This window comes from Zalophus californianus, chromosome 4, assembly GCF_009762305.2.
Source record: "Zalophus californianus isolate mZalCal1 chromosome 4, mZalCal1.pri.v2, whole genome shotgun sequence".
NCBI classification, from domain to species: Eukaryota; Metazoa; Chordata; class Mammalia; order Carnivora; family Otariidae; genus Zalophus; species Zalophus californianus.
Genome location: NC_045598.1, coordinates 19,629,515 through 19,656,837, shown reverse-complemented (window position 1 = coordinate 19,656,837; position 27,323 = coordinate 19,629,515). Strand labels below are relative to the sequence as shown.

Sequence of the window (27,323 nt, the reverse complement as noted above, 5' to 3'; positions counted from 1 at the left end):
ACGCTCTCCAGGAGCGCGCGAGTACTCTCAGGAGCCCACCGCGGCGGGGCAACGGCGGGGTCGGCTTCGGCCTCTCCCGTCCCCTAATCAAGGTCCGGGTTTAAAGCCCACACCGTCACCCCTTTGGCCCTGCGCCAGAGGCCAACCCCTCGGGCTAGGCCCCATCCACTCGACAAGACCATGCCCCCTCGTGTCTTGACCTCGCCCCCGCGTTCTAGCCCCTCCTCCTCGGGGGGAGAGACGACCCTCGTTCAGCCCCGCGTCCGGCCCCCCGCTCGCCCGAGTTTCCCCTTTCCTGCCCACCTCGTGCAAGGCCAGCTTGGGGGCCACTCGCCCCCGGTGTGCCCCTGGAGCCTCCCGAGACCTAAAGAAGTAGCGCGGACCTTGCCGAGAGCACGGCAAGAGCGGGGAGGAGAAGTGGGGCACAGGCGGAGCGACCCCTGCAGAACGCACCCCGTGTCCTGGGGCAAGGGCCGCCTCTGGGTCAGTCCCCCGCCCGCACGGACTGCGGGCGGGGCCGCTGTTTGTTCAAGCGGGCGGGCCGGAGAAGGCGTTTCTCTGCTGAGGAGCGGATCCGGGTGGCCCTCGTGGCCCCGGAGCGCTGTGGTGCCCGGGAGCCCGGGGCCTTGCCCTGCCCATGGCCGAGGGGCACGGGAGTCTGGGGGTGCGCCTGGCCCGCGGCTTGGCGAGACTAGGGCTCCGGAGGGAGCGCCGGGGGAAGCGGACCCCGGAGGAGGCCAGAGCCCGGGATAGGTGAGGGGGATGGAGGAGGGCTGCAGGGGCGCCCCTGGACCCTAGGGGTGAGTGTGTGTGTGTGTGTGTGTGTGTGTATGTGTGTGTGTGTTAGAGGGTAGTGGATGTTCAAAAAAGCGTGTATGAGTGTCGGAGAACATAAAAATATACGTGTCAGTGTACCACGATTTTGGATATATGAATGTGAACATGGTCTTTAGAAAGTACCTGTGCTCTTTTGAAACTTTGGAATAACTTTTGCAATTCCCGAAGTCAGGCGACGGCCCGTGGATAATGATTTCCTCTCCAGAGCCAGTTTAAGGGCAAACGTAGGAGCTGCCCCTGCCCCTGTGGACTTTGTCACGTCACAGGCCAGTTTCCCTCTGGTCTGCATTCCCTTTGTCGTGAGCATGACAGGCACCTGCTTTGTCAGAGACGGCGCTGCGTTTGCCCTCAGATGCCACGGGGCCGGTTTCCCCTGTCATCCCAGACTGTAGTAACAATAAACCTTTATGTGCCCCTTGCATCGTGCCTTACCTGGATTACCTCATTTAATCCTCATAGCAGCTCCATGAGGCAGGTAGTTCATGTGATTCAGTTGTGGAAACGGAGGCTCAGACAGGTGAAGTCACCTGCCCAGTCACACAGCTGGGAAGTGGTGGGGGCGGGGTTAGAGCTTAAGCAGTGGGACTCCAGAGCCCGGGTCCTGAAGCACTGGGCTGCTCTCTTGCCTGGGGAGATTTCAGGACCGCCAGCCAGGGGGCCAGACTTCCGTCCTCACCCTAGGTGCCCCTGGCCTGGTCACCTTGAACAAATTGCTTCCTCTCTCTGAGCCCACTCACTGATAGCTACTGTCTAAGTGGAAGGAAAAAGGCTGTGGATGGCAAAGCTGAATGGCTGGGAGGGGGCTAGTGAAGAGGCCCCCAGTGGCTCACAGGCCCTGTATCTGAAAAGAGCATGGAATGTGCTCACAGGCACCGGGTGTTATGTGTCTGTGTAGTTACCAGGCAATTTGTTCTGATCTTATCATGACACAGCTGTCTTTAGCAGCCCTGGGAGGGGTGGGGTACCTGAGGCCTGGGCTGGTGCAGAGGGAGAGGAGGGGTTTGTACTGCTCTCTCACACCAAAGGGGGAAGAGAGGGGAGGGCCTAGCCACCCTGGAAAGCCTGGAAGCCTGGGTGCCCCAGGGGGTTACCCACACCCTGCCACTGCCCTGCCCGCCCCCACCTGGAAGCCACGCCCTCTCCCATTACCCGGTCCGGCAGGAACCTGCCCTATAGGCCCCAGTGGCACTGCCCCTCCCTTTCCCCACTTGAGAGGAGGCAGGGTTGGCATGCTGGTGAGTCAGGGGTTGGGAGGACAGGGGAGGGACTGTGCATGCTCATGGGTCAGCGTGATGATACATCCCATGCGCGCACTTGTACTGGGTTCTCACCAGATGTGGTAATGGGACTCCAGCACTAAGGCACAGGCCTCTCTGAGCCCTGCTGATTGCCTTGGTGGGGGGGGGGGCGGGGAAGGGGGGGTAGGCGGTCAAGGCACTTTTCCCCATATTGCCCCCATTAGTGCCACGATGTCCAACCAGCCTTTGGAATGGGACGGTCCTAGTGCCTAACTCCCAGGCTCACCAGCTGTGTGACTCCAGGCAAGTCACTTCACCTTTCTGGGCCTCAATTTCCTTATCTGAAAAATAGGGACATAATATCCACCTTCTAGGATTATTGTGAAGCTTAAAGGAGATCACGTGAGCGCCATACCTAAGGCTAAGCCTGGCGCTGGGAGGGCCTCAGCAAATGGCAGGCTTTGGAATTATTGAGGCGCTGTTCTTTTTCTATATTCTGGTCCTGCTACAGACCTAGTCCCCACTCTTGTCTCAAGCTCATCTCCTGTCTCTTTCTCTCTTTTGGGGAGTAGACAGCTGGGGGAGGGAGCAGAGGGGAGGCTGCTGCATAGACCTTGCCCCACTCCTAAGGTTTCAGGAGCTCGTCCTGCCTATGTGCCCTGAGAGAAGTAGGGGAGGGCCCCAGGGTCCAGTCTGAGGGTGGGAGGGGAAGAGGCTACTTCACTCCTTTCCCTATGCTTCCTTCCCAGGCCCTGGGGTGGCCGGAGCTGCCCTGACCTAGCCCAGGGCCTGGGCAGCACCAGCAATGTCAGCCTCAAGGTAAGAGAGAATCGGAAGGGGTGGGAGGGGAGGGTGGGGGGTCAGAAGCTCTGGGAGCGGCTGGGCCGGCCCTGAGAACCCTGACTTACAAGTTAGGCACCTGGAGCTCTCTAATCCTCCCTCTGCCACTGATTCACTGTGTGACCCTGCGGAGATCACTCCCCACTTCAGTTTCCCTATCTGCAAAATGGGGACAAGAATGCCGCTCAGAGTTGTTGTGAGAAGGAAAGTCATGGCTGGAGGACATCCAGCAAGGGGCCTAGATGCTCCAGAAGCCTGAGCTTCCTACTCAGTGCCTATGCCCAGGAGCCCCCTTTCTGCACTCCCTCCTTTAGCTTGACCTTGTCTCCTCTCTGGACCCTTTTCCCCACTTCCTGGCACGGAGCCCCAGCGGTGAAGCTGGGCGGTGGTTTAACCTTCTGGCCACAGTTTTCCCATCTTCAGTGGGGACTTGAGCCATGGCTTGAACGGTAACAGGGCGTCCTCCCTTTGGAGGAGCAGAAGGCCTCCTCTGGCGGTGGCTCAAGCAGCCATGTGTCTGTGGTCCTGAATACCATTAGTAATTACACGCATTTAATTGAGTACTCATTATGTGCTGGTTCCTCTGCACGGCTTATCTCATACCATCTTCGCAGCACTCCCAGGAAGCAGGTGCTGTTATTATCATACCCATTTTACACACGAGGAAACTGAGATTGTGGCTAGGAGGTAGCAGAGCTGTGATTTGAGCCTGGGTTGCCTGGCTCCAGGCCCCCATATTAATCATGGTGCCCTCCTGTCTCTTGAGGTATTTGGTCCCTGGGGAGCAAGAGGCTGCACCTATTTCACAGATGAGTAAATCGAGGTATTTGGGATCAAGGGCCCCTGCTAGGATTTTGACCCCAGACTTGGCTCCTCTATTGCCAAGGACACAAACCTGTCCCTGAAAATTAGTGGTTTGGGAGCAGTGTCCGTATGGCCCTCTCCCCTCACTCCCACAGCCAGGCTGGGCTCCAGGGGAAGATAGCAGATGGAGGTAGGTTTGTCCCACTTTCAGGGGAACCCTCTTCCCTGGATCCCTCATGGCCCAGGTGCATCTCTATGCCCAGGTGCCTCCCAGGCGTGCTTGGGAATCTCAGGCTGCGAGGGTCCTGGGGTGGCGGGGGTTGGCTACAGGCTCTCTGGAAGCCTGGAGTGGGCAGAGGCCATAGACACTCGTACCAGGCACGTCCATGCAGCCCCTAATCCCCAGAGAAGCTGCTGCCAAAGGGCCAGAGGACTGTGGATGCCTGGGAAGGTGGCAGTTGGCCTGAGAGTTGAGCCCTCACTGAGTGACTTTAGTCGAGTCGGTGTCCTCTCTGGGCCTCACTTCCCTCATATGCAGAATGGAAGGCGGTAAGTGAAATGCTGAGCGCCTTCCCAGAGCTCTACCCTTTGTCCAGTTCTCGTGGCCCTTAGGGCAGCTCTGCTTGGTGTCAGAGCCCCGTTCAGCTTCTGCTGTGCCCAGGAGGGCAGTCAAGGGTGATGAGGGTGCTTGGAGGGTAGGGAGAAGTGCTGTCACCAGTCCCCTGCCTCTGCTTTCCCTTAGGCCCAATCCCACAGCTGCTCAGAATGGGACCTTTGGGCAGGGAGCCGTGGTTCCTGGCTTTGGAGGAGACGACACAGCTCAGGGCAGCCCCCTCAGCCCCTGGGGCGCCTACAGAGGCCAGCTGTGGGCAGTGCCTCTGACCTGGCCAACTATGTCTCCGTGGGACTGGAGAGCCCCTCATGCCCGGTGCCAGCTCCTGGAAGTTTGGAGCAAGGAACCCCAGGCTGCACTTGCCTGCAACCCCCAGGCACTGACCCCGAGGTGCCTGTGAGGCCTGAGCCACCAGGCAACCTGGAAAACCTGCTGCCCCGCCCAGCATCCTTCCCCACGGCAGCGCGGGCAAAGGGCAAGGCTGTCACACCAGGGCCAGCCCTGCCACATCCAGCCCGGACCCTACACCAGTGTCCCTCTGCCAGGAGGACCCGCTACCACATCACTGTCACCCTCCAGGGGCACCGGCAGGCACCTGGGGAGGTGGGTGGGGAACCTAAACCGGCCCAACCAGCTCTCCACCCCTGCGGCCCTGAGGAATCCAGGGGCTGGCAGGATCCTCCCCAGGGGCCCCGCCCCGTCACGGGGTGCCCGACAGACCTGCCCCCGGAGCCCCGGCTGAGCGCCCCGACGCATCAAGAGGCCACAGCCCAGCAACAGGAGCGCTGGGCCCACTGGACGCCCGGGTCCCCACACAGACAGTGAGTAGAGGTCGGTCCCCACATGGGGCGACAGCGGGAGGGGAAACTGGCCTGGCCGCCCCCTCTTGGGTTTCTGCCTGGTTTCTGGGCTTTTCCCACTCAAGGCCCATTCATTCAGCTCCCTGAGCATGAGCTGACTCTGCCATCTCCTGCCCCCCTGCTCTGTGCTCCTCTCCCTCCCCTCAGCCACAGGCTACCTCCCAGGGACTATTGCCACTCTTCTCCTCTGTCCACCTGAGGAGAGGGATAGCCTGTCATGGAGGGGGTGGGGGAGGGTCACCTTCTCCTCAGCAATACCCCCCACAGACCCAGCCTGGGAATAGGTGCCCAGCCAAAGGGCTGGGTGTCCTGGGAAAGCTGGAGTGGCAGAGGCCATAGACACTGCTTAACCTCTCTGGGCCTTGAGTTGTTGAGTAGATTTGCAGGTGGAGGTGAGGAAGGAGGAGGTGGTCATAGGACATGCTTTGAACTCCAGGGAGTTGGGCCACCCAAATAGCAGGGATGCTTGTTACTAACGCCTTAGTCGCAGCAATAATGACCCCACCTGGCCCTTGGGTGGTGACCACAGGAACAGGCACGAGGTTCCCAAGCCTCAGTTTTTATTTGCGTTGAAATGACTCTCCTGGATCTGCCTGGTAGGCCCAGAGGTAGAAGGGTGGGTCCCCTAGAACTCATTGAGGAGGGGGTTATGTCTCTAGGGCCACCAGGAAGGGGCACTGGGGCTCAAAGAGGGCTCTGAAAAGTTCCTAATGATGATGGTGGTGGCTGTCATTTCTCGCTTGGTTTTTCGTTTTGTTTTGTTTTTTTTTAAGATTTTATTTATTTATTGACGGGCAGGGGGGCATAAGCAAGGGGAGCTGCAGGCAGAGGGAGAGGGAGAAGCAGGCTCCCTGCTGAGTAGGGAGCCCGACACAATGCAGGACTCCATCCCAGGATCATGGGATCATGACCTGAGCTGAAGGCAGATGCTTAACTGACTGAGCCACCCGGGGCCCCATGGCTTGTTTTCTAAGCATAATTCCTTTTATTTTTATTGTTTTAAAAGATTTATTTATTTATTTTAAAGAGAGCGAGAAAGAGAGAGAGAGAGAGCAAGCATGCTTATATAGGAGGGAGGGGCAGAGGGCGAGGGAGAGAGAGATTCTCAAAGCTGACTCCCTACTGAGCACAGAGCTGGATCCCACAACCCTGAGATCATGACCTGAGCCAAAACCAAGAGTCAGAAGCTTAACCTACTGTACTACCCGGGTGCCCCCTAAGCATAATTCTTTTAAATCCTCAGAAAGCCCCATGAAGCAGGACTAATCTCGTTGCCTGCCCCCATTGCAATAGGGAAACTAAGGCTCAGGGAGGTCATATCACTTGCCCAAAGTCAGCTAGAAAGTGAAGGAAGGGGTCAGAACTTGAACCTGGATGCTTGTGCTCTGAGCACCACTTTCTCCTGCCTCTCCCAGAGGCCTTGCTGGCCCTGTGCCGTCCGTGGAGGGTTGAGTGGTTGCTGTACAGGGTTTTCAGTGACCCCGTGGAGATGGATTTGGCAGCATCAGGAATGCCCAGGCCCCGGAGCAGGAGTCGGGGTATGTCATCCTGTCGCAAGAAAGAGAGAGAGGTGAGGCCCAGGCTGGCTCAGGGACCTTCTCGGGTGCCCCAGCTGGGAGAGCAGAGAGAGGGAAGGTGGACAGAGGAGACAGGCCTTGGAGAGGAGAAGGAAGAAGCAGCAGGTTTAGCTGAGGGGACTCAGGCGCGACCTGCCGCTCCCTGGCTATTTTGGGACAAGGTAGCTAATGACAGACTCTGGCTGGAGGCGAGGGGCTCACTTAGGCCGGAAGCCGACCTCCGGGGATATCATCCCTTCTGTGACCCCTTTCTGGGGGAAGCATTCCTGGGTCAGGATTGGCCGAGGTTGGGGGGGCGGGGAGGTAGGGCACAGTCGGGGCTGCCCGTGGGGCTGTGTAAGACGCGCATGCGTTCACGTGTGTGTTTGAGGGCAGGCGGCTTTCACGAGGAGGAGGACTGCGAGTTGACCGTGTGTATTGTGAATGTGGACATGTGTCACTGTGTCTGTGTGTTTCTGGGTGTGTGTGTATGTGTGACTCGTGTGTCCCCTGGGTCTCTGAGCGTGTGTCACTGTGTCTGACCGAGTCTGTGTAGGTGTGCGCTGGGTTGGTGCCCGTGTGGCGCGGTGGGCCCGCGCCGGGGTCCGTCTTGGTGTCAGTGTGTGCCTTTGTGATGCAGCATGTGTTTGTGAGCCTGTGGGCCTGTGGACTGGTTTGGCCTAGTTTGGGGGTGACTCACAGGTAAGCGGGGAGAATCCAGGACTTGTTGGGTTAGACCACGCTTTTTCCCACACTCCCCCCGCCCCCTCCTCAGCCTCTCCCTTTCCCGGCCCCACACACCTTGTTTGGAGGTCAGAGTCACCCTGCCAACAGATCCATTTCTGGTCTGGGGCCCTGAGGAAGAAAGGGCGCTGGGAATGAGGACTTCTGCTAGCCTAGGAGAGGCGTCCTGGGCCATTGGGGTGTGTCTTCAGAGCAAGGACGAAAGGGAGTGCTATGAGCAGGCAGATTCCAGCGTAGTTTGAAGAACACTCTAGCAGTCATGACCCTCCAGGGATAGGACAGGTCAGCTGTCAAATGGTGACCTCTGTATCCGCAGAAGTGTGCAAGCAGAAGCCAATGACCACGTGTTTATGGAATGAGTGACTGTCAGGAGTGTTGTTCAGGGGCTGGGCTGGCTTGAGAAAGGCGTGGAATTTTGATGGCTGGGCGGTCATTTACAGTATCTGATCTGATGACCGATGGCTTCCTTTGAAGCTCTTCTTGTTGCTTTGCCAAAACCAAGGGGGCCTTCCAAATGTGGTTCCTGTTTTTAGGTCCAGTTCTTTGGACCCCTGGACTCCTAGGATACCACCTTTGGGTGAACCAAACCAGGGCCCAGCACATCACTTAACACAATTAGCCCTGAATGAACGAATCAGTCAATCAATTAATCGATGACTTAGAACCCAGGCTCTGCCACTTAATGCCCTTGGGGGCAGGGAATCTCAGTGAAATCCTAGTTATTATTATTATTGCAGAAATAAAGAGGAGACTCAGTAGGGGGCTCAGTGAGCAGGTGAAGTTCCTTGGCAGTAGTCCCAGCAAGCAGGACAAGGTTCTGTTGGAAGAAAAGGGGCTCCTTAGTGAGGATGGGAGGGGGTCGTGGCCTCGGGCAAAGGGCTCTGATCTAGAGCCACAGGTGTCTGGTTGTGTCCTGCTCTCAGGAATTCTGGTCTGGGGAAAGGTTTGGGATTCATGTCAGCTCCCTACCTTCCCCCCACGAAGGGCTTTTCCAGGGCCACTCAGACCCTGTCAGAGCTCCCAAGGTTCCGGAGTCAAGTCAGGCTTCCCTGGGCCTCAGCCCCTTTCATCTCTGTTCCTCGTAAAATCTGAGTCACTGCTAGGGCCACAGAGCAGGATCAAAGTTCTGGGTTCCACCAGCTTCTCAGGAGAGAAGAAGATAGACATGGGGGAGGGGAGGTGGGGACAGGGGTGCATTTCTGGCCTTAACTTCCCTTATAAGTGGCCTGGGGGCTGCCTCTTGGAGAGGCGTGGCCCTGAAGACAGGCTCGACCCGAGGCTGAGGATGAACAGCCTGACCTCTTGGGTCCTTGGGATCTCAGAATAGGATTGTCCTGGTCAGCACAGCCTGGAAGTTGGAGTGGGGGCTGGGTGGTCCCTCCAGGACTACTATGGCCCCCTTTAAAAGTAAACCTCCAAACCATAGAGTCTTGGTTCACCAGATAATTATTACATTAGGGAGTTTAGTACGGTGGTCCAGTGCTTAGGGTTGGGGGTCAAGTCTTGCGTCTGCCACTGTGTGATTCTGGTCAAGTTTCTTAACCTCTCTGAGCCTTTTTTGTCCTCATCTACAAAATGGGAATGTTTGTTTATAATTGATTCCTTGAGGTATCAAATGCATGGGATTCTTCTGAAGATTCAGAAGGACAATGGACAGAAAGCAGTTAGCGAGGTGCCCGGCCCATGAAGCTTGAAGGGGAGAAGTGGCTGGCCCAAGGTCATCCAGCTAGGAAGCGATCGGGTCAGGGAAACTCAGCGTTGCCGGAAGCCACAGCCCATCTTTCCTTCCCTTCCCTTATCATGGTCATGATCAGGGTCAGAACAGTCGCCTGGTTTTCTAGTTTTTGGCTTCTGGAGGACTAGACCCAGGGCTCCTTGGGCAGAGTTACAGCCCCATCCATAGACCAGTGAGTCCAACCCATAGGCTTTTTTGCTCTCTTCCTTCTCTCTCCTTCCAGGCTCAGGCCTCAGCTTCACCCCTTGAAGGACCCTGGCATTGGGGGTCGTCTGAAAGTGGGGAGATGGTGGGAGAGCTGCGAGCAGCATGCCCATTTTACAGATGAAGAAACAAAGGTCCAGAAAGTCAAATGAGTTGCCTGGGGTGACCGAGCCTGAGCTTGGCAGGGGTCATTACTCTGTACTGCCGAGAGCCACCCTCCCCACCCCCTGACCCTATCTCTCTTCTTCTGGCAACATCTGCAGGGAGCTGAAGCGCAGGGAGCTGAGGACACCTCAGGACAGGTTGCTGGGGCCCAACATGGAGGAGGCATGCGGGCCCCCGGCTCAGGCTGAGGCCCCAGTGGTGAGCACCATGCTGATGTGGCGGCAGCCGCCCCCTGCCCAAGAAGAGATGAAACACCGTTTTCACAAGGTGTCCCTGGTGTCGGGGGAGCAGACAGAAGGCCCCTGGGGGGAGATGTTTGAGTACAGCCACTGTCAAGAGGAAGTCAATGGCTTTGCAACACGGGAAGAAACGACTGTAAATTACCAGGGACCCCGGGATGGGTCCAGCTCCAAGAGCTGTCAGAGCCATGGGCCCATCTTTTCTAAGAAGTACACGCTACTCCCTAAGGAGAAAAGGCCAGTGGGAAGGCTGAAGGAGGCCGGAGGCCAGGGTGATGGCAGCCCCCCAGAGCCCAGGACTGAGCCAACACACCCGGGAGCCGTGGCCAGGACTGAGATTTTGGTGCCCCTGCCTGGGCCCCGTGAGCCAAGCCCCCACCCAGGTGTCAGTCTCATCAGCGGGAGCCCCCGGATCCTTGAGGAACGTCGGGTGACACGCACCGTGCAGACCACCGTGGTGGTGGGAGGGCACGTGGAGCGACGGGTGAACAGCTCTGTGACCATGGGGCCGGTGCCGTCGGGTGAGGCCCTGCCGAGGGGCCGCAATGTTGTTCGTGCCATACGGGCGGTGGTGGTGAACCCCCAGGCTGAGGGCTCACCAAGCCGCAGTCAAGCCCGGGAGCTGCTAAGTAGCCTTGTGCCTGCTGAGCGTAGCCCCCCTGCCAGCCGGCTTCCCAGGCCTGTGGCTGTTGTGCCAAGGAGTCCGGGTCTGGGCGGCGGCACAGGGGTTGTGGGCTCAGGGCAGCTCCCTGAGACAGAGATGGCAGAGCCAAAGGACAAACCTGCTGTGGTCCCTGCACGCATCCCAGAGGATGTTCACCCACCTCAGAACCAGGATGTCCCTGCAGCTCACCCAGACCAAGCCCAGAGCAGAGCCCCAGATTCCAGAGCCCATGGGGTCCTAAGGGTGCAGGGAGCCTCCAGCCCCACCCAGCCCCCTCTCCAGATTTCTCAGGGCCATGCACTGTCACCCTCCTCTCCCAGACGCCAGACCCGTACCCCCTCCCTGGACCCAGTCCGCCCCCCAGAGCAGCCTGCAGTGCCCACTCACCCCAGGACCCAGCTCACTGTCAAGCCCAGGGACCCCTGGCCCTGCCCTCTGTAAAAAGGGAAGGGTTCACAGATCCCTCTCCCGCCACCATCCTGCCCGAGGTGAAGAGCGAGGTGGTTGTTACAGTCCCTGGACAGCCTCTTCCTCCATCCTCTACAAGAAGGAAGGCAGTGCCAAGCTCAGGAGGGCTTTCTGCTCCATCCTCCCCAAGGAATAAGTTTGTTCAGGACTCTGAAAATGTCCCTATCTTCTCCCTCAACCAGGAAGAGGTAGCGCAGGGCCCTGGTGTCCAGGCTGACCCATCCCCCACCCAGAAGGAGGTTGTGCAGGGCCCTGGTGCTCCTGCCGCCTCATCCCCCAAGCCAACCAAGGTTGTCCAGGTCCCAGAAGGCAGCCCTAGCACCCAAAAAGAGGCTGTCCACAGTACTAACGGCGGCCTTGCTTCTTCTCTCAGCAAGGACAAGGCTGTTCGAGGCCTGACTGCTTCCACTATCCCATCACCCCAAAAGGAAGAGGCTGTTGAGGGCTCTGAAGTGAGCCCCATCTCATCTCCCACCCAAAAAGAGGTTGTCCAGGGTTCTGGTGCTTTTGCTGCCCCATCTCCCACCCAGAAAGTGGCCATCCAGGATGCTGCTCCTCTCCCTGCCCCCTCCTCAGGGGGCAAGGTGTCCCCCAGCCCAGGAGGCCCACCTGCTCCAGCGCTGATGGGAGTAGAGGCCGGCCTGGAGTCCCAGCTTGTCCCTGACTCCACCGAGGGCAAGATGCTCCCAGAGACATCCAGGGAGGAGGAGCTGGCCCTGGCTGCTGACCTGGAGATTTTCCTGGACACTCTGCGGGGCATGGAGCCCCCCGAGATCCTCCGCACTCACCGGCTGCCACGAGCCCCCCGCTCCTCCTACCTGGCTATGTATGCTACGCTGCCCGCCATCGAGGAGGACCAGCCCGGACCAGGGGTGCTGGGACCCAGCCCCCAGGAGGCACCCACACTAGAAGACAAAGAGGGGGAGGAAGAGGGGGAGGAAGAACCAGAGAACCCCTACCTAAGCGACGATGAGAAGCTCCAACGCAGACAGGAGAAAGCCAGGTCCAGCCCCTCCTGGGACTCTCGCCCTGCGAGGCCCCCCCAGGTCTCTTGTTCTCCTCTGGAGATGATGAAGAAACATGTAGCAGATGCCAAGGGCCCCCACCTAGAGCTGGGGCCAGAGTGGCAAGCAGGGGGCAGGCCCCCTTCCCGTCTTGGAGGCAGCCTTCTCTTCGGTGGTCTGGTGCCCACCACGCAGGAGGCCCCCGCCTCGGAACCACTGGGCACAAAACTATCAGCTCTGCCACCCCACATGACACCGGGGCTCAGGAAGGTGCCAGGACAGCTGCCCCTGCTGTGCAGCGAAAGGCCACTGTTGGAGAAGCCTGCTTGTGCCCGGCCCCCGGAGGGGTGGGTGAGTAAGGCCTTCGATGAGCAAGGGAGGGCTCCTGGCCTCACCTGGGGCAGGGTTTGGATGATATGAGGATCGTGGCACTGGGAAGAGAGTGTCCAGAAGCCAGAGGCTTGGGTCTGATGTCTAGTTCAGTGTGATCTTATACAAGCTACATCTTTCTGGGCCTCAGTTTCCCTATTCACACCGCAGAAGGCTTGTGATGTGGAGTCCAAAGGGCTTAGTGGCTCTGATCTCTTGGAAGCTGGGGAAGGGGAGTGATAGGCATTCACCCCCTGGAATGGGGTGATGAGGTTCCTGGAGGTTGGTGACATTCTCTGTGGGCCAGCTCTTTGGGAGTGGAGGCCAATAGGGAACATGTGGGATCCTTGGAATGACAGGTTGTAGGGAGGCAGTAAGGAGTCCACACAAAAAAGTAAGACTTTTTATCACCTCCCTCCATGCCAGAGCCCAGCATTGAAGACCCAGGGCAAGCCGAACATCAGGCCTGGAAAGGTAAGGCGGCGGGAGGCCATGGGGGAGGCAGGGAGCTGGGCACAAGGCCTGAGGATTCCCTCTGCGTCCTCTCCAGATGATCCTCTTCTCAGAGCCTGCCTGCCAAGGCAGCAGCAGGGAGGTCTGGGAAGACATTGCCGACACCTCCGGCTGGGCCCGCGTGGCCTCCGTAAGGGTGGTTCGAGGCTGGTGAGTGCTGACTGCCAAGGCGAGGCAGGGGGCTGCTTGTGGACCTGGGGGATGTCAGGGTGGTGAGAAGTACCTAGGCCAACCTGGCAGAAACCCCCTCAGCCACCCTGCTTTGTGGCTACCTCCTCTCCCCACCAGTGACCCTGGGTCTCTGTGCCCACAGCTGGATGCTCTACGAAGAGCCAGAGTTCCGGGGCCGGAAGCTGGCCGTGCCTGAAGGAGATGCGGATTTAGGAGTCTCGGGGCCAGCGTGGAGCACCCAAGGCATTGGCTCCCTGAGGCGGGTTGTCTGCGTGAGTGGTTGGGAGTGGGCGCCAGATGTTGCCCTGTCTTCCCCAGGCTCCAGGCCCTGAGGAGGGGGACAGCCCCAGGTGCCTGGAGTCGGAATGGCCGGAGAGCTCATAGGGGTGAGGAGCCTGAAGGGGGCTTACTATGGATTCCTGACCTCAGAGCCCAAACCTGTGGAAGAAAGGAGTTCTGGGTGTGCTCGGCCTGGCTTGGGGACACAGGGAGCAGACAGAGGCCCAAGCCCCAGCTTGGGAGAGCAGCCTGCGGAAAATTTGAGCGGGACTTGGACACGGGTTCAGTTAGAGCAACAGAAATGGCTGGGAGCGAGGCTGTGGGTGCCGGCCCCCGCCCCCCGCCCCCGCCCCGGGCCCAGGATCTCAGGCCCAGGGTCAGACCCAAGGTGCTACGATGTTTGTTCATTTGCTCACAGATACTGGTTAATGTCTGCTGTGTGCCAGGCACCATGCCAGGCAGTGGGTGGGTGGAGGAGACCTGCTCTCTGCCCTGCAGGACTCGTGGTCAAGCTAGGGTATGAGGGTGGGACTTGAAGCAGGAAAAGCATATAATCAGATTAGGGATTTATAAACATTCCTCTGGCTGCCAGGAGGAGAAATCCAGGACTCAGGAAGACCAGGCAGGGCTGTGATTTCCAGGTGAGGGGCACATCTGAATTTGAAGGGAGAGGTGTGTGGTTTGAAAAGGCACAGTCAACATGATAGTTTCATATCTGTAAAGTGGGAAAAAACAATACTGTTTTCGTACCACAGATTTACAAAACTACCAAATTAAGCTTGACAAAACCGTCTTGGCCACTAGGGAGAAGAGAAAGCCCTAACTCTAAAAGCAGGGCCTATCAGACTTTTTTTTTTTTTTAATTAAAGTACATATAACTCCAAGACGGAGCTGTTGCAATCCTCCTGGTAAAAGGGCGAGAGCTGACGAGTCTTAACCAGGGCAGTGGCCCAGCTATGCCAAGGAGGGAATGGTTTTGAAAGCCTCTCCAGAAATACACAAATGTTTGTGGACAGTTTAGTGTGAGTTTCTCACAATAAATTCATCTTCATGTAGGAAGTAATGAGATAGAAGAGAAAAAACGAGAGCTCTGAAGTCAGGCGACCCTAGTTTCATTTCATTCATTCCGCATGGATTGGGGGTGCCGAGCGTGTGCCTAGGCTCGTGGGAGGTGCTGGTTGCAACAGTGAACAAAAATTACATTGCTCTGTTCTTTGCCCTGCTACGTCCAGGCTTTGTGCCCTCAGGCAGGCCGCCTAACTTCGATGAGCCTCACTTTCCTAGCCTGTGAATGGAGTAAGAATGCCCATTGGGAGGGCCAACTGAGACAGAGTAGAACATGCCCTTAGCGCAGTGCCTTGCACTCAGTAGGGGCTTCATAAGCGTTTGCCGAAGGAGCGAGGGAATGAAATGATCTTAGCGGGAGAGAAACACTCAGAATGCCGAGAGGATCCTCTGCTGCCCGGGGTGAGATGCAGGTAGGAGCCAGTCTGGACTAGGGCAGGAATTGTTTACAAAGGAAGAGTCAAAGTTAGACTCAGGAAAGAGCTGTCCACCCTCTTCATCTCTGGGTTGGATTATCAGGCTACCCAGAGGCAAGGCGAACGGCGTATGGCACTTGGCAGACTCCTGCTGCGAACTTTGGTCACAGGTACCAAAGGTCGAGCACCAAAGAGATGGCTTTTCTCAGGCTTGTCTGGCGCACCTTGCGGAGAACATTCCAGTCACCCTCTGGCTTCTGTGGAGATGGCCACAAAGGTCTCCCAGGAGTGCCCTGCTGGACAGTCTTGGGAAAGCAGTTAGGGCGGGGGTGGGGGGTAGTCTCTGAGGGGGGCTGTTTACGCTCCCTTTTCCACCTCTCTCCTGCAGGACTACATTAGCCCAGAGATCATCTTGTACTCTGAAGAGGGCCTCAAGGGGGAGCAAGTGAAGCTAACGGATGCCTTGGAGGACTCCCAGGACCCGGAGAGGCCCCTGCAGGTGGCATCTGCCACTGTCTCTGCAGGACTGTGAGTCAGGGCAATTCTGGAATCCCTTCATTTAACATTCATTGTGCTGGGTGCTGGGGACACAGAGGTGACAGGACACAACTCCTGCCCTCAAGAAGTGCTTAGTCTACTGGAGGGGACGTGCAAGTATGAAGGCAGTGGTGATCAGAGTCCCGGGATTGGGGAGCACAGAAAAGCACCAAACCAACCCGAGGTCAGAGAAGCCATCCTGGAGGAGGAGACACCTCAGCTGGGATGAGGTGGCTGCAGAAGAATCTCAGCATAATGAGAGCAGGGCATGAGGGACTTTCTATGTTTTGTTCACTACTCTCTCCCTGATGCCTGAAGCAGGGACTGGCATGGGGTAGGTGCCCCTAAATATTTGTTAACTGAATGGGGAAGATCTAGCAGACGGAACAGCACCCGCAAAGGCCCAGAGATGAGAGATCTAAGACTTGAAAGTTCAGTCTGGCCCAGGAAAGCAGCAGGTGGGGAGATGTGAGGGCCAGGAGTATAGCAGCAGGACAGATCAAAGGGCCTCGGTGCAGCTGGACTATATTGTGGGGCTAACGGGGAACTACTGGGGGCCCCTAAGCAGGTATGTGTGCAGGAAAGAACTCTCCAGCTGTGAGAAATTAGAGCGCGCCAGGCCAGAGGAAGGGGGATGGATGGAGTGAGTGGTTACTGCAAGAGATTATGGGGGTCTGAAATATCCTCCAGCGTTGACTTGATGGGGGCTTCTTCCCCTAAACCTTCTTCTCCCCTCTAAACCTTCCCCCCATCCACCAATCTGTGTCCCTGGGTATCTGGGCTACAGCTGCCTTTCTGCCTCCTCCCCCCCCACCAGGTGGTTGCTGTACCCCAAACCCTTCTTTGAAGACACTCCCTGCATCCTGGAGCCTGGAGAGTACCCCACCTCAGAGGCCTGGGGTACATCAGACCCCAGGGTGGGCTCCTTGAAGCCCATGCGACTGGTAAGGGGCAAGTGGTCACAAGTTACCTCGTCCTGCAGGTTGGGGGAAGAGGCAGGGCCTGGGGGCCTCCTGCTGAGAATGGGATCTGGGAGAGGGGGAATTAGCCCAAGGGCTGGGGCAGAGGGAAGACAGGGGGTTGGCCATTTTCAGGGGTCTCAGGATCAAGTAAATCCTGGATTACCAGCCCCATCTGTCTTCTTCCTTTACCTCTGGGCTGGTGTCTCAGCTCTGTCTCCTCTGCAGGGCTGCCCGAGTGTGGAGAAGCCAGGGGAGCCCAAGGTAAGAGTCTGCGCTGCAGGGTCAAAGAGGGCCTTTGGGTGGGATGTGAATGTGCGTGTGGCTCTCATAGCCTGGACCAGAAGACAGGGGAGGAGAGTGCTGGGGAACAGAAGCTGGGTTTGGGAGGGTGGAATCCTATGGGCTCACTGGGAACTGGCTTTTGGTGTGTAAGGAGGTTAGAGGTAAGAGAAGAGACAGGAGTTACCTAAGAGAATGGAGCTTAGTGAGAGTGGGAGGACTTAGCTCTGGGGCCAACTATCCCTGGGCAGGGCCTCCCTGGGCTGGCTGGGTGTGTTTCAGTCCAGATGGCTCCCCACCACCCTCTTTCCCCCAGGTTGTGGTTTATGAGGCCACAGGCTTTCAGGGCCAGAGCTGGGAAGTGAGCAGAGACATCTACAACCTTCAGCAGCCAGAGGGACAGCCAGAGCCCCCACCTGGCCTCTGTGGGGTCCCTGCGAGTTTCTTGGGGGCTGGTGAGGACTCTGAAACTTTTCTCTTACTTCATCCTCCCTTCTGGCCTCTACAATGGAGGTTGGGGAATGGCCCGGGCTGCCTAAGGGTGGGGGCAGCTGTCTTACACATCCGTGGGCCTTCCTGAACAAGTCTGTTTGTCTGCCTCCGCCTTCCCCCAGCTGGGTGGGCTACCAGAAGGCAGGCTTCCGGGGCCACCAGTATCTGCTGGAGGAGGGGGAGTATGCTGATTGGTCACACTGGGGAGGCTTTGACGAGAGGCTGACCTCCCTGCGGGTCATCCGGACGGTAAGCAAGGGCAATTGGGCCATCCCTCTGCCTGTGGCCACAGCCAGACATCCCCCCCCGCCCCAGCCCCCCCCCCCCCCGCAAGTACAATCTGTTGAGGGAAGAGTTTGTGTCCTCTTTCCCAGTTCTCCAGGGCACCTGGAAGTGTTCCCTGAGGTCTTGCCCCTTGCCTTCGGACTGCTCTTCCCCAGTCCACACTGATCGCCTCACTGCAAAGTCCCCTGGTGGGCTGCGTCCCCGGGGTCTGGGCACTCCCAGGGATTTCCGTGGGTGGGCAGGAGAGACCTGACTATCCCTGGGGCCCAGGACTTTGGGGAGCCGGCCGTGGTGCTGTTTGAGGCCATGGACTTCGAGGGGCATGGCGTGGAGGTGAGAGAGGCATTGCCGGACGTGGAGCTGGCGCGACACGGCCCCCACACGCAGGCCATCCACGTGCTCAGCGGCGTGTGAGTGACCCAGGCTCCGGGAGCGAGGCGGGCCAGGAGCGGTTTCCTCGGAGGAGCCGGCTCCGCCCCGCTAACCCGGGCCCCGCCCTCCCTGCAGGTGGGTGGCCTATCAGAAGGTGGGCTTCTCCGGGGAGCAGTACGTGCTGGAGAAGGGCGTGTACCGCAACTGCGATGACTGGGGCGCGGGCAACAGCGCCCTCGCCTCGCTGCAGCCGATCCTGCAGGTGCGCGCCAGCCGCGGGGGGCGGGGCCCTGGGGGCGGGGCCCTGGAGCCTGGGCGGGGCTCACCGCTGCGGGGAGCGCGGGGGCGGGGCCTCTGAGAAGGGGCGGAGCTAACACGGGCCTGAGCGATGGGATTGCTGTGGAAAGAGTTGGGAAACTGAGACTAGAGGCTGGCACCCTCCTTAAGTCGCAAACCTTTGGGCCCTCCCTCCAGGTCGGCGAGCACAATCTGCACTTTGTCTCAAAGGTAAGGAGCTGGTGCGGGGCCTGTCTCCTCTTCCCTATTCTCTCTGTCTCACTCCATCGCTCTCCGTTCTCAGCTCTTCTTGTCTCTACCTGCAGATTCAGCTTTTCTCCGGCCCCGACTTCCTGGGCGACCACATCTCCTTCGAGGATGACCAGACCTCCCTGCCCGCCTGCTTCCAGGTCCAGTCTTGCCGTGTCCACGGGGGCAGGTGAGGACGTGGGGGAGGCGAGAGGCGGGGCGCACCTGCCGCACCTGCCCGGAGCGCTTAACTCAACTTGGAAATCCAGGCTGCTGGAAGGTCTTTCTTTGAAATGATTTCTTTCCTTCGGCTTCCTTGAGATGAGCTATTCTGTCCGGAATCATTCAATCTTAAAGGAAACCAAGCAAAATAAAGTTTTAATGGAAAACGTAAAACTTGTAGGTAGTATAGGATAAAGAACTCCAATCTTGTTTCATCTATCTCTCTGCCTTTTTTTTTTTTTTAGTGGAGCATTTAAAATCCCTGACCCAACATAAAATTTTACAGGTAAATACTTAAATATGTATCTCTAATAAGAAAAGACTGTCCCCAACCCACATAGCCATAATTTATTATCACAGCTAATAAACAGTGGTTTGTTAGTATTACCTAATACCCAGGCCATGTTCAGATTTCTCCCGTTGTCTTAAAAAAGTGCCTTTGTGAAATTGATTTGTTTTTCTCAGGATCCAAACAAGGTCCACACATTGCTTTTGGTCAGTTTGGTCTTTAATTTATAGCAGTTCCGCTCCTTTCTTTTTGTTTTATATCATTCATTTGCTTAAAGAAACCAGTAGGGGTGCCTGGGTGGCACAGTTGGTTAAGCCACGGACTCTTGGTTTTGCCTCAGGTCATGATCTCAGGGTGGTGAGATCGAGCCCCCCAGGAGCCCTGTGTCTGGCTCCATGCTGGGGGTAGAGCCTGCTTGAGATTCTCTCTCTTCCTCTCCTTCTGCGTCCCCCCTTCCCCCTCCCAAAAAAGAAAAGAAAACCAATAATTTGCCCTGTAAGTTTCCCATCTTCTGAATTTGGCTTATTGCTTTCTTCGGGTGCCTTTTTTCCCTTTGTGTCCGATATTTCCTGTAAACTGGTAGATCTGGAGACTTGATGAGATTCGGGGTGTTTTGTTCTGTTGGCAAGACTATATAGGTGGTATCCTGTACTTCTTACTACATTACCTCAGGCACATGCCTGGTTGTCCCACTTTTAATGATATCAAGATCCCTACATTGTAAGATATGCCATTTAAACAAAATAAGATTTGTCATTTACCTCTCACCTAATGGTATTAGCATACAGTGATGATAATTGCCTAGACCCTCTATTTCTTTAGAGGTTACAAAATGATGATTTTAAGATTTTTGGTATTCCTTCTACATATGTTGGCTGGAATACCTCTATAAGGAAGAGCTTTCCCTTTTCTATTATTTGTTTACCCAAAATGGTTTATACAAAAAAGGCAGTTTGATCCTTTCCCAAGGATCAGTTTCTCTTGATCAATTTTCAGAATAATTTCTGAATTGGTGCTCTAGCAACCTCTAGAGCTAATGAGATATTTTTTAAGTATTGTTATGAACTCATGGATTTCTATGTAATTGAAATGCCTCCGTCCATTGGAGTTACTATTCTTTTGTGTGCTCTAATCATTCTCTCTTTGACAAAGGGGAGCCCCTTCAAATTGTCTGCTTCTGATGTGACTCCAGTAGTTTTTTTTATAATTTCCTTGTTTTCCTGGTACAGTAAGTTGCTCCAGGATCATTTTGTACATTTTTGCCCTAAACTTGGATTTAATTATCTGCCAAGGGACTCCGATTCCAATGGTATTTAGATGGAAGCTGGATGTTTCCAAAAACTATAATACTAATATTACTAACAGTAAAAAGCAGTGAATGCTGTTTGAGATTTCTCTGTGGTTCTTTTTGTCCTCAGGACATTCACCAACATCCCACTTGGTATGTGCAGTTCAAAATATCATTTTTAAGACATTTGAAATAATACTTTTTGTTTGTATGGTTATGCCACCAACCTGATATACAGTTAGGTTCATTTATTTTATTTAATTTATTTAAATTTTTTGGAATACTTTCCATTTTTACTTAATTGTTTTTTAATTACATGACAAATTTACAGTGTCCCTGTCTTAGCTTGGGCTGCTGTAACAAAATATCATAGGCTGGAAGACTTAAACAACAGGAACTTATTTTGTCACAGTTCTAGAGGCTGGGAAGTCCAAGGTCAAGGTGCAGGCCCATTCTCGGCTCCCCGGCGAAGGCTCACGGCGAAGGCTCACTTCCTGGCTAGCAAATAGCTGCCTTCTTCCTGTGTCCCCATGTGGTGGAGAGAGCGCTCCTGTGTCTTCCTCTTGTACAGGGACAGTATACCCATCATGAGGCCTACCCTCCTGACCTCATCTGAACTTCCCAAAGGCCATCATATTTGAGGTTAGGACTTCAACATATGAATTTTGGGGAGACACATTCAGTCCAGAGCAGTTCCAAAGCTAAGTCAATCAGTAGGACCTATCTCTAGCCCTATGATCTTTTCCCCTCTCTCCCTCATAGGTAATCTTTTGTTTTTTCAGTGTTTAGGTAACTCATCCATTGTTTCTTTTTGAAAATATAAGGGAATATACTCTCATATATAAATTTGTATATAACTATAGAAACCAAATATATGTGTTGCCCCCTTCCCCCGTTTTCTTACACGAAAAGAAGCGTACTACAACCTGGCGAATACTAAAGACCACTGAATTGTACACTTTAAAGAATGAAGTTTATGGTATGTGCATTATATCTCAGTTTTTCAAAAGGGAAGCATACTATAAACACTGTTCTGCCCCTTGTTTGTTTTTCCTTAACCGTTTGGAGATCATTTTATATCCCTTTAAGAGCTCTTGCTCATTCCTTTTTACTGCTATGTTATTATACTCTACATTCTTAGTTTAATCAACTCTCCCCTGTTAATGGACATTTAGGCTGCTTCCACTCTGCAATGGCCACCAACACTGCACGGAGAACTTTGTGCATGTGCCATTTCAGGTTTTTGAAGGAGGTTTTGAGATTCCAAGAAATGGGATTGCTGAGTGATTATGCATAGAGTTTTGCTTCATATTACCAAATTTCCCTCCATAGGGGCAGTATGATTACATCCAGTCATTTCTGAAGGCTTGGCCTCAGTCTCTTGCTGCAGGGCCTGTTCATCCTTGACCTCCCATGGGCTAGTTGGGGGGGGGTTCACAATCAAGTCTGCCTCCACTCTGCCGCATCTCAGAAGGCCTGGCAGGCCAAGCACAGGATATGACAAGCTCAGATACCTCCTCACATCCCCCTACTCTTCCCCTTCCCCAGCTGGATCCTGTTTGATGAGAAGAACTTCGAGGGTGACCAACACATTCTCTCCGAGGGCGAGTTCCCCACTCTCACAGCCATGGGCTGCCTAGCCTCCACAGTCCTGGGCTCTCTCCAGAAGGTACCCCTGGTGAGTAACTTTGTCCAGGTCCAGGCAACCCCTGGGGCAGGAGGTGCTGCTGAGGGCATGCCGGGTACCGGGTCTCTTCTCACTGTTGGCTAGGCTGCTGGAGCTTGAAGCCAGTCATCGTCAGAACCACCCCAGGTCCCTCCGAGCCCGTGGCTTCAGAGGCAGTTTGACTTTACTAGAGATTTATTGAGCGCCCACCGTGACAGGTCCTGGGGATGCTGAAATAAGTCAGACACAGCCCTGCCTTCGAGGAACCCATGGCCACACTGACATAAAGATGACAAGGCAGTGGTGTGACCAGATATAGAGGTGGTCTGAGGACAGGAGGGACTAGCACCCAGGTGATCTGGGGGCAGGGGCCGGACTGCGGAGAGGGGCTTCCGTGTGGAAGGGAGCGGGACAGAGAGCTGGCTCCGCTGTGTGGGGAGTTCGGGTGGGTGGGGACAAGGCAGTAGGGTTGCCACTCCAGTAAGGGGCGGGGGGGGGGGGGGGGGGGGAGGATGGACCCTGGGCCAGGGAGGAGATGGAGGGAAGCGGCCTGGCCATAGTAAGGAACCGGAGTCTGGAGGAAGGGGTGGGCCAGGCACGGCAGCCCAGCAGACGGTGACCACCGAGCTCCAGGCAGTGTGTAAAAGGCTTCCCCTGCACTTAATCTGATGAGCTTTGTCACTGCCGTCAGCTCCCTTCTCCAGATGTGAAACGGAGGCACAGAGAGGCCGTGTGACTTGTTCCAGGCCCCAAAGGTGGTGACAGGCAGAGCTGAGTTCTCCCCGAGGCAGCCCAGCTGCAGAGTCCAAGCTTTACAAGTACACGTTGGGCTCTGCCGGCAGACAGACCTGGTTCTGAAGCCCAGCTCTAGGGACTTGAGCAAGTGGTTTGATCTTCTCCAGACTCAGTTCCCCTTCTGTTAAGCAGGGATGATAATAACAGCACCTACCTTACAGGGTTGTTGAGAAGTTATAGTGAGATCAGGTAAAGCACTTAGCACAGAATGCGGCGGGTGGTAAGCCCTGAATACATGAGAACCGCTATAATTACTGCTGTAATTACTACTCTTAGAAGCACCATTAACTGGCACTGGGAGGAGGTTTGAGGGGGCCATGGGGGGCCCACTCGGGCACATGCTGCATCTGAGAATCTGGGGGACACCCAGCTGCCAGTGTCCAGGAGTCCAGGGCCCTGTGGGGAGGAGCTCAGGAGGGAAGAGGGCCTGAAATACGGATCTGGGGATTGGAGTATCTGGAATTTGGGGCCGAGGTGGGGGCTGGGGCTCTCTCAGCCTCACCGCTTTTCCATGCCCCCGGCCCCAGCACTTTTCAGAGCCCTCCATTTTTCTGTATGGACTGGAGTGCTTTGAGGGGAAGGAGATCGAGCTGGACAGGGAGGTGCGCAGCCTGCAAGCCGAGGGCTTCAACAACCACGTGCTGTCCGTGCGGATCAGGGGGGGCGTGTGAGTGTGTTGGGGGAGCTCAAGGGCAGGGGCTGCTAGGGAGTGAGGGCTGGGTCCCTGGCCTCTTGCCCCTTTCCATTCCCTTCTACTCCCTGCCCCCAGCCAGGAGGGAGGGAGAGGGGCAGTGTGAGGAGGGCCTTGGACCCCAGCCTGGATCCTCCAGGACCCTCCTCTGCCCTGCAAATCCGAAATCCACTTCCCGGCCCCCCTCTCCTCCCTCGGGACCCTAACACCAGGCAGAGGAGTCTCAGCATGAGAGAAAAGGAGGTGGAGAATGTTCTGACATCTGTGCCTCTCCTCCACCTGTCTGTCTGTCTATCTGTCTTCCTCTCTGCATCTCCGGCACCTGCGGGGCCCAGCTGGGTGCTGTGTGAGCACAGTGACTTCCGGGGCCGCCAGTGGCTGGCGGGCAGCTGCGAAATCACCAGCTGGCTGACGTACAGTGGAACGCAGAGGGTGGGTTCCGTCTACCCCATCAAGCAGGTGCGTAGCGAGTCAGCTTGTGTGTCTGTGCCGGTCTGTTGGGCCGTGTGCGTCCCATGTTTCCCAAACTCAGCATTTGGGTACTTTTGTCACAATTTTACCACATCGTCGTTCCTCCTGAACCATTATCTACTTAATATTTTTCTCTAAACCAACTCACTTTTTCCCTTTATCCTTATGCCAGGGACTGATATCCATAAAATCATGGGTTTGATGTGTGTGTATGATTTTTCTTTAATTGGCATTATAATAAATACATTACCATTAAATTTTTAGCCATCTGTTTACCCACTTAGGACTAAAAATCATCACATGTGCCTCCCTCTGGGAAACACTGGAACACCTGGAAACACTTGGGTTTCTCCAGGTCTGAGAGCGCATGTCTGGACCTGCTTCTCACTTATGTACATGTGCGTTGATGTGGAGGCATGGCCATGGGGCGCGCGCACTCCCTCTCGGGGTGTTTCCGTGGCTGTGATGTTATTTGTATCCATGTGTCTGTGCTATGGAGGTGATGTGGTTGTGTGGGAGGTGTGTATATGACTACACGTGCCTGCTTTTGTGCCACTGTTGAGACAGCGTGTGTCCTTGTATGAGGATCTTTGTGTGGCCCCTAAATTCACAGACTCTTAGGACAGCATTGCTAGAAGAAAGGTTGGAGGTTATCTCTGGCCCCCACATTTACAGGTGGGGAAATAAAGGTCCACAGAAGTGGAAAAGGATTTGCTCTGCAATCTTGAGCAAGTACTGTACCTCCATGGACCTCTTTAAAATGGGGATAATGTAGGGGCCACCTGGCTGGCTCCGTCGGTAGAGCGTGCGACTCTTGATCTCAGGGTTGTGAGTTCGAGCCCCACGTTAGGTGTAGAGATTGCTTACAAAAAGCCCCCCCAAAAAAATCTTTAAAAAGAAATAAAATGGGGGATAACACATGTGATGGAGTTGTCTTGAGGACTGAAGATAAATAATGTCTGTAAAGCTCTTAGAACGATACTTGAGTGGGTAAGCACTCAGCACACGTTAGTGGTGGTTCTTCTATTATTACCATCACCACGATCCAAGACCTCTGGCTGATCTGTGGCAGAGCCTGGTCTGATTTGTGACAACGGGGTGTCTGCCCCACACCCGGGCCAGTGTTTTTCTTCAGCACGGGTGTGTGTGCGCATGTCTGTATACCTACCCAGGCAAACATGGGGTGTGGAGTCAGCTGGCAGGGGGGCTGCATGTGCATGGCTGCGTGTGTCTGTGGGTTTGTGGCTGCAGCAAACTTCTGCCCAACCACGTGGACCTGGGGCGTCTCTGCCAGTGTGTCCCTGTGCATGTGGCTGCGGGTGTCTGTGGTCATGGGTGTGCACCACGGATGCACCCCTGATACACGTGTGTGAGAGAAGAAGCAGGGCCAAGGAAGGCTTCAGGGCAGGAGGGAGGGCTTGGGGGGCTGGGGATACTTGTGGCTCCCGAGCTGAGGGTGTCGGGTGCCCAGCTGGGAGCATCCCTGCCCTGGGGACCTCTCACTCTCTGCTCCCCCTGCCCACCCCCCCCCAGCGCCGGGTTTATTTCCGCCTCTGGAATGCCGCACTGAGGGGATTCCTGGCGGTGCCAGACCACGTGGAGGACATGAAGGCAGGCCGTGTGGTGGTCTCCGAGCCCCAAGCGGGAGGCAGCTCCGTCTGGTACTACGAGCGTGGGCTGCTGAAGAACCAGGTACTGGTTGAGGGACTGGGACGGGAACACTAGAGCCCCAGGTACTCGAAGGTTCCCTGCGTGGGGAAGCAGGACCTGCCTTCGGGCCAGAGAGACAGAGAGAGACACACACCTACCAGGACCCTGGGGAGGTGGGGAAGACTGCGGGCTCTGCTCCCCTGGGCCGTGTGGGCTCTTCTCTGGGCCTCAGTTCCCCATCTGCAAAACGAGAGCATTGAACCAGATACTTCTAAGGGGACTCCCAGCTCTGATATCCTGGGACAGACCTTGGATCCTATTAATAAGGATAGATTCACTCCACGAACATTTCCCGAGCACCTGCCCTTCCGAAGCCACATCGTAGTGGGGGAGAGACAGAAACCATTTAAATGAGTAAAATACCTCAGTACGTTAGGGGACGAGAAGTGCATGAGAGGAAAAATCAATGAAAGGGAAACAAGGAGTATCAGTAGCTCTGACAAGGGGAGCCCTTCCTAAGAAGGTGGCATTTGAGGGAGGCAGCCATGTAGGTATCTGCAGGAAGCATGCTCCCCGCAGGGGGAACAGCAGCGGAAAGGCCCTGAGGTGGGAACCTGCCTGGCAACAGGACTAGCCGGCTCCCCTCACGGGAGGCAGTGAAGGGAGGGAGGGAGGGAAGTAGCAAGAGAGAGGAGGTCAGAAAGGTTACGGGGGTGTGGGTCTTTGTAGGCCACGGAAGGAGCTTTGCTTCTTACTTGAAACGAGAGAGAACCTGGCTCTGTGGCAGGTGCTGTGGTAAGCCCTCTACATGAATGCCTCGTATGATTCTCAGAGGGCACTATGGGGCAGGTCTTACTCTACTCTCTGTTTTATAGGTGAGGAAACTGGAGAACAGAGAAGTTAAGTAACAGGCTGAAAGTCACACAGGCAGTTAGTGTGTGGAAGCTTGTCTGACGCGAAGTCTTGTGCTTTGGGAGTCAGTCACAAGAGGCTTCCTGGAGGAGCTATTTTTCCAGAACTTTTATGGTTTTTCACATGGACTGCTTGCATCAGCCAGCACTCAGAGGTTCCCATCCCCAGGGACTCCAGTGCGCAGAAGGATCAAGAGATTTGCCGAGGGTCCCAGTCCCTGAGAGCCAGGATTCAAAGCTGGGTGTGTGTTAAGGGTGTCGGGTTTGGCCGAGTCCCTGATGACCTCCTGGGGCCTCAGGTGGCCCCTACCATGAGCCTGCAGGTGATCGGGCCCCCCAGCACAGGCTCCAAGGCGGTGCTGTGGGCTGAGAGCCGCCTGCCCCGCCAGACGTGGAGCATCAGTGAATCGGGCCACATCTGCAGCCAGATGTTTGAAGGCCGGATCCTAGATGTGAAGGGTAAGGGGGCCTGTATGTGGGAGAAGGCACCTGGGGGGGGGGGGCTGCAGCCAGTGGGGTCCTCAACAATCTCTGACCATCTCCCCATCTCTCACCCCTTCCCCCAGGCGGCCGGGGCTATGACCAGGACCATGCGGTGCTGTGGGAGCTGGCCAAGGACCGGGCGTCCCAGATCTGGACCGTCCATGTGCTCTGACCGCCCCATTCCCCAGCCCTGGAGGCTTTCCCTGGGATGGAATGTTTTTATAGGTTTTTTGTTGTTGTAACATAAAGCTGTTTTCTAATATGCTCCGAGGCGCCCTCATCTTTGTGCACCTTGATATTTGGGGATGGGGTGAGGATTTGTTCCCCTGCCTTCTTTGCCCTATACTTGCCCTCCTTTCCTCCCAGCTCTGGTTCTGGGGCTCAGGTGTAAGGCCTCCCTCGGCCACCAGAGGGAGCCCTGGGCCCAGACGAACTGAGGAGTGTGGTCTTTTATTGCTGTCACCCCAAATGATGGGTTCCAAGAGCCGGCTCTGAGCCAGGTCCAAATGGGTCCCCTGAGCTGTGGGGCACAAACAGAAGCCAACCCCCTTGGTACCTGCCCTCAGAGAACTCACAGGCTAGTGGAGGATTCCAACAGGTAGGGTGATACACTCAGTGGTA

The 27,323-nt window shown here is 55.8% G+C and overlaps 1 protein-coding gene across 1 annotated transcript; it reads left to right on the top strand.

Annotated features, from left to right (window-relative positions):
• Window positions 1-581: 581 nt before the first annotated feature.
• Window positions 582-26,962, top strand: CRYBG2 (crystallin beta-gamma domain containing 2). The gene is given in 25 exon segments (XM_027610688.2): window positions 582-753; window positions 2,825-2,894; window positions 4,462-5,153; window positions 9,695-10,916; window positions 10,919-12,322; window positions 12,767-12,814; window positions 12,891-13,003; window positions 13,167-13,296; window positions 15,173-15,312; window positions 16,139-16,265; window positions 16,509-16,544; window positions 16,879-16,959; window positions 16,961-17,005; window positions 17,007-17,017; window positions 17,177-17,303; window positions 17,610-17,749; window positions 17,847-17,973; window positions 18,186-18,218; window positions 18,314-18,426; window positions 21,584-21,713; window positions 23,024-23,163; window positions 23,523-23,646; window positions 25,192-25,350; window positions 26,519-26,678; window positions 26,786-26,962. Coding segments are annotated over 25 exon segments (5,577 nt in total). The 5' UTR covers window positions 582-637; the 3' UTR covers window positions 26,875-26,962.
• Window positions 26,963-27,323: the final 361 nt, after the last annotated feature.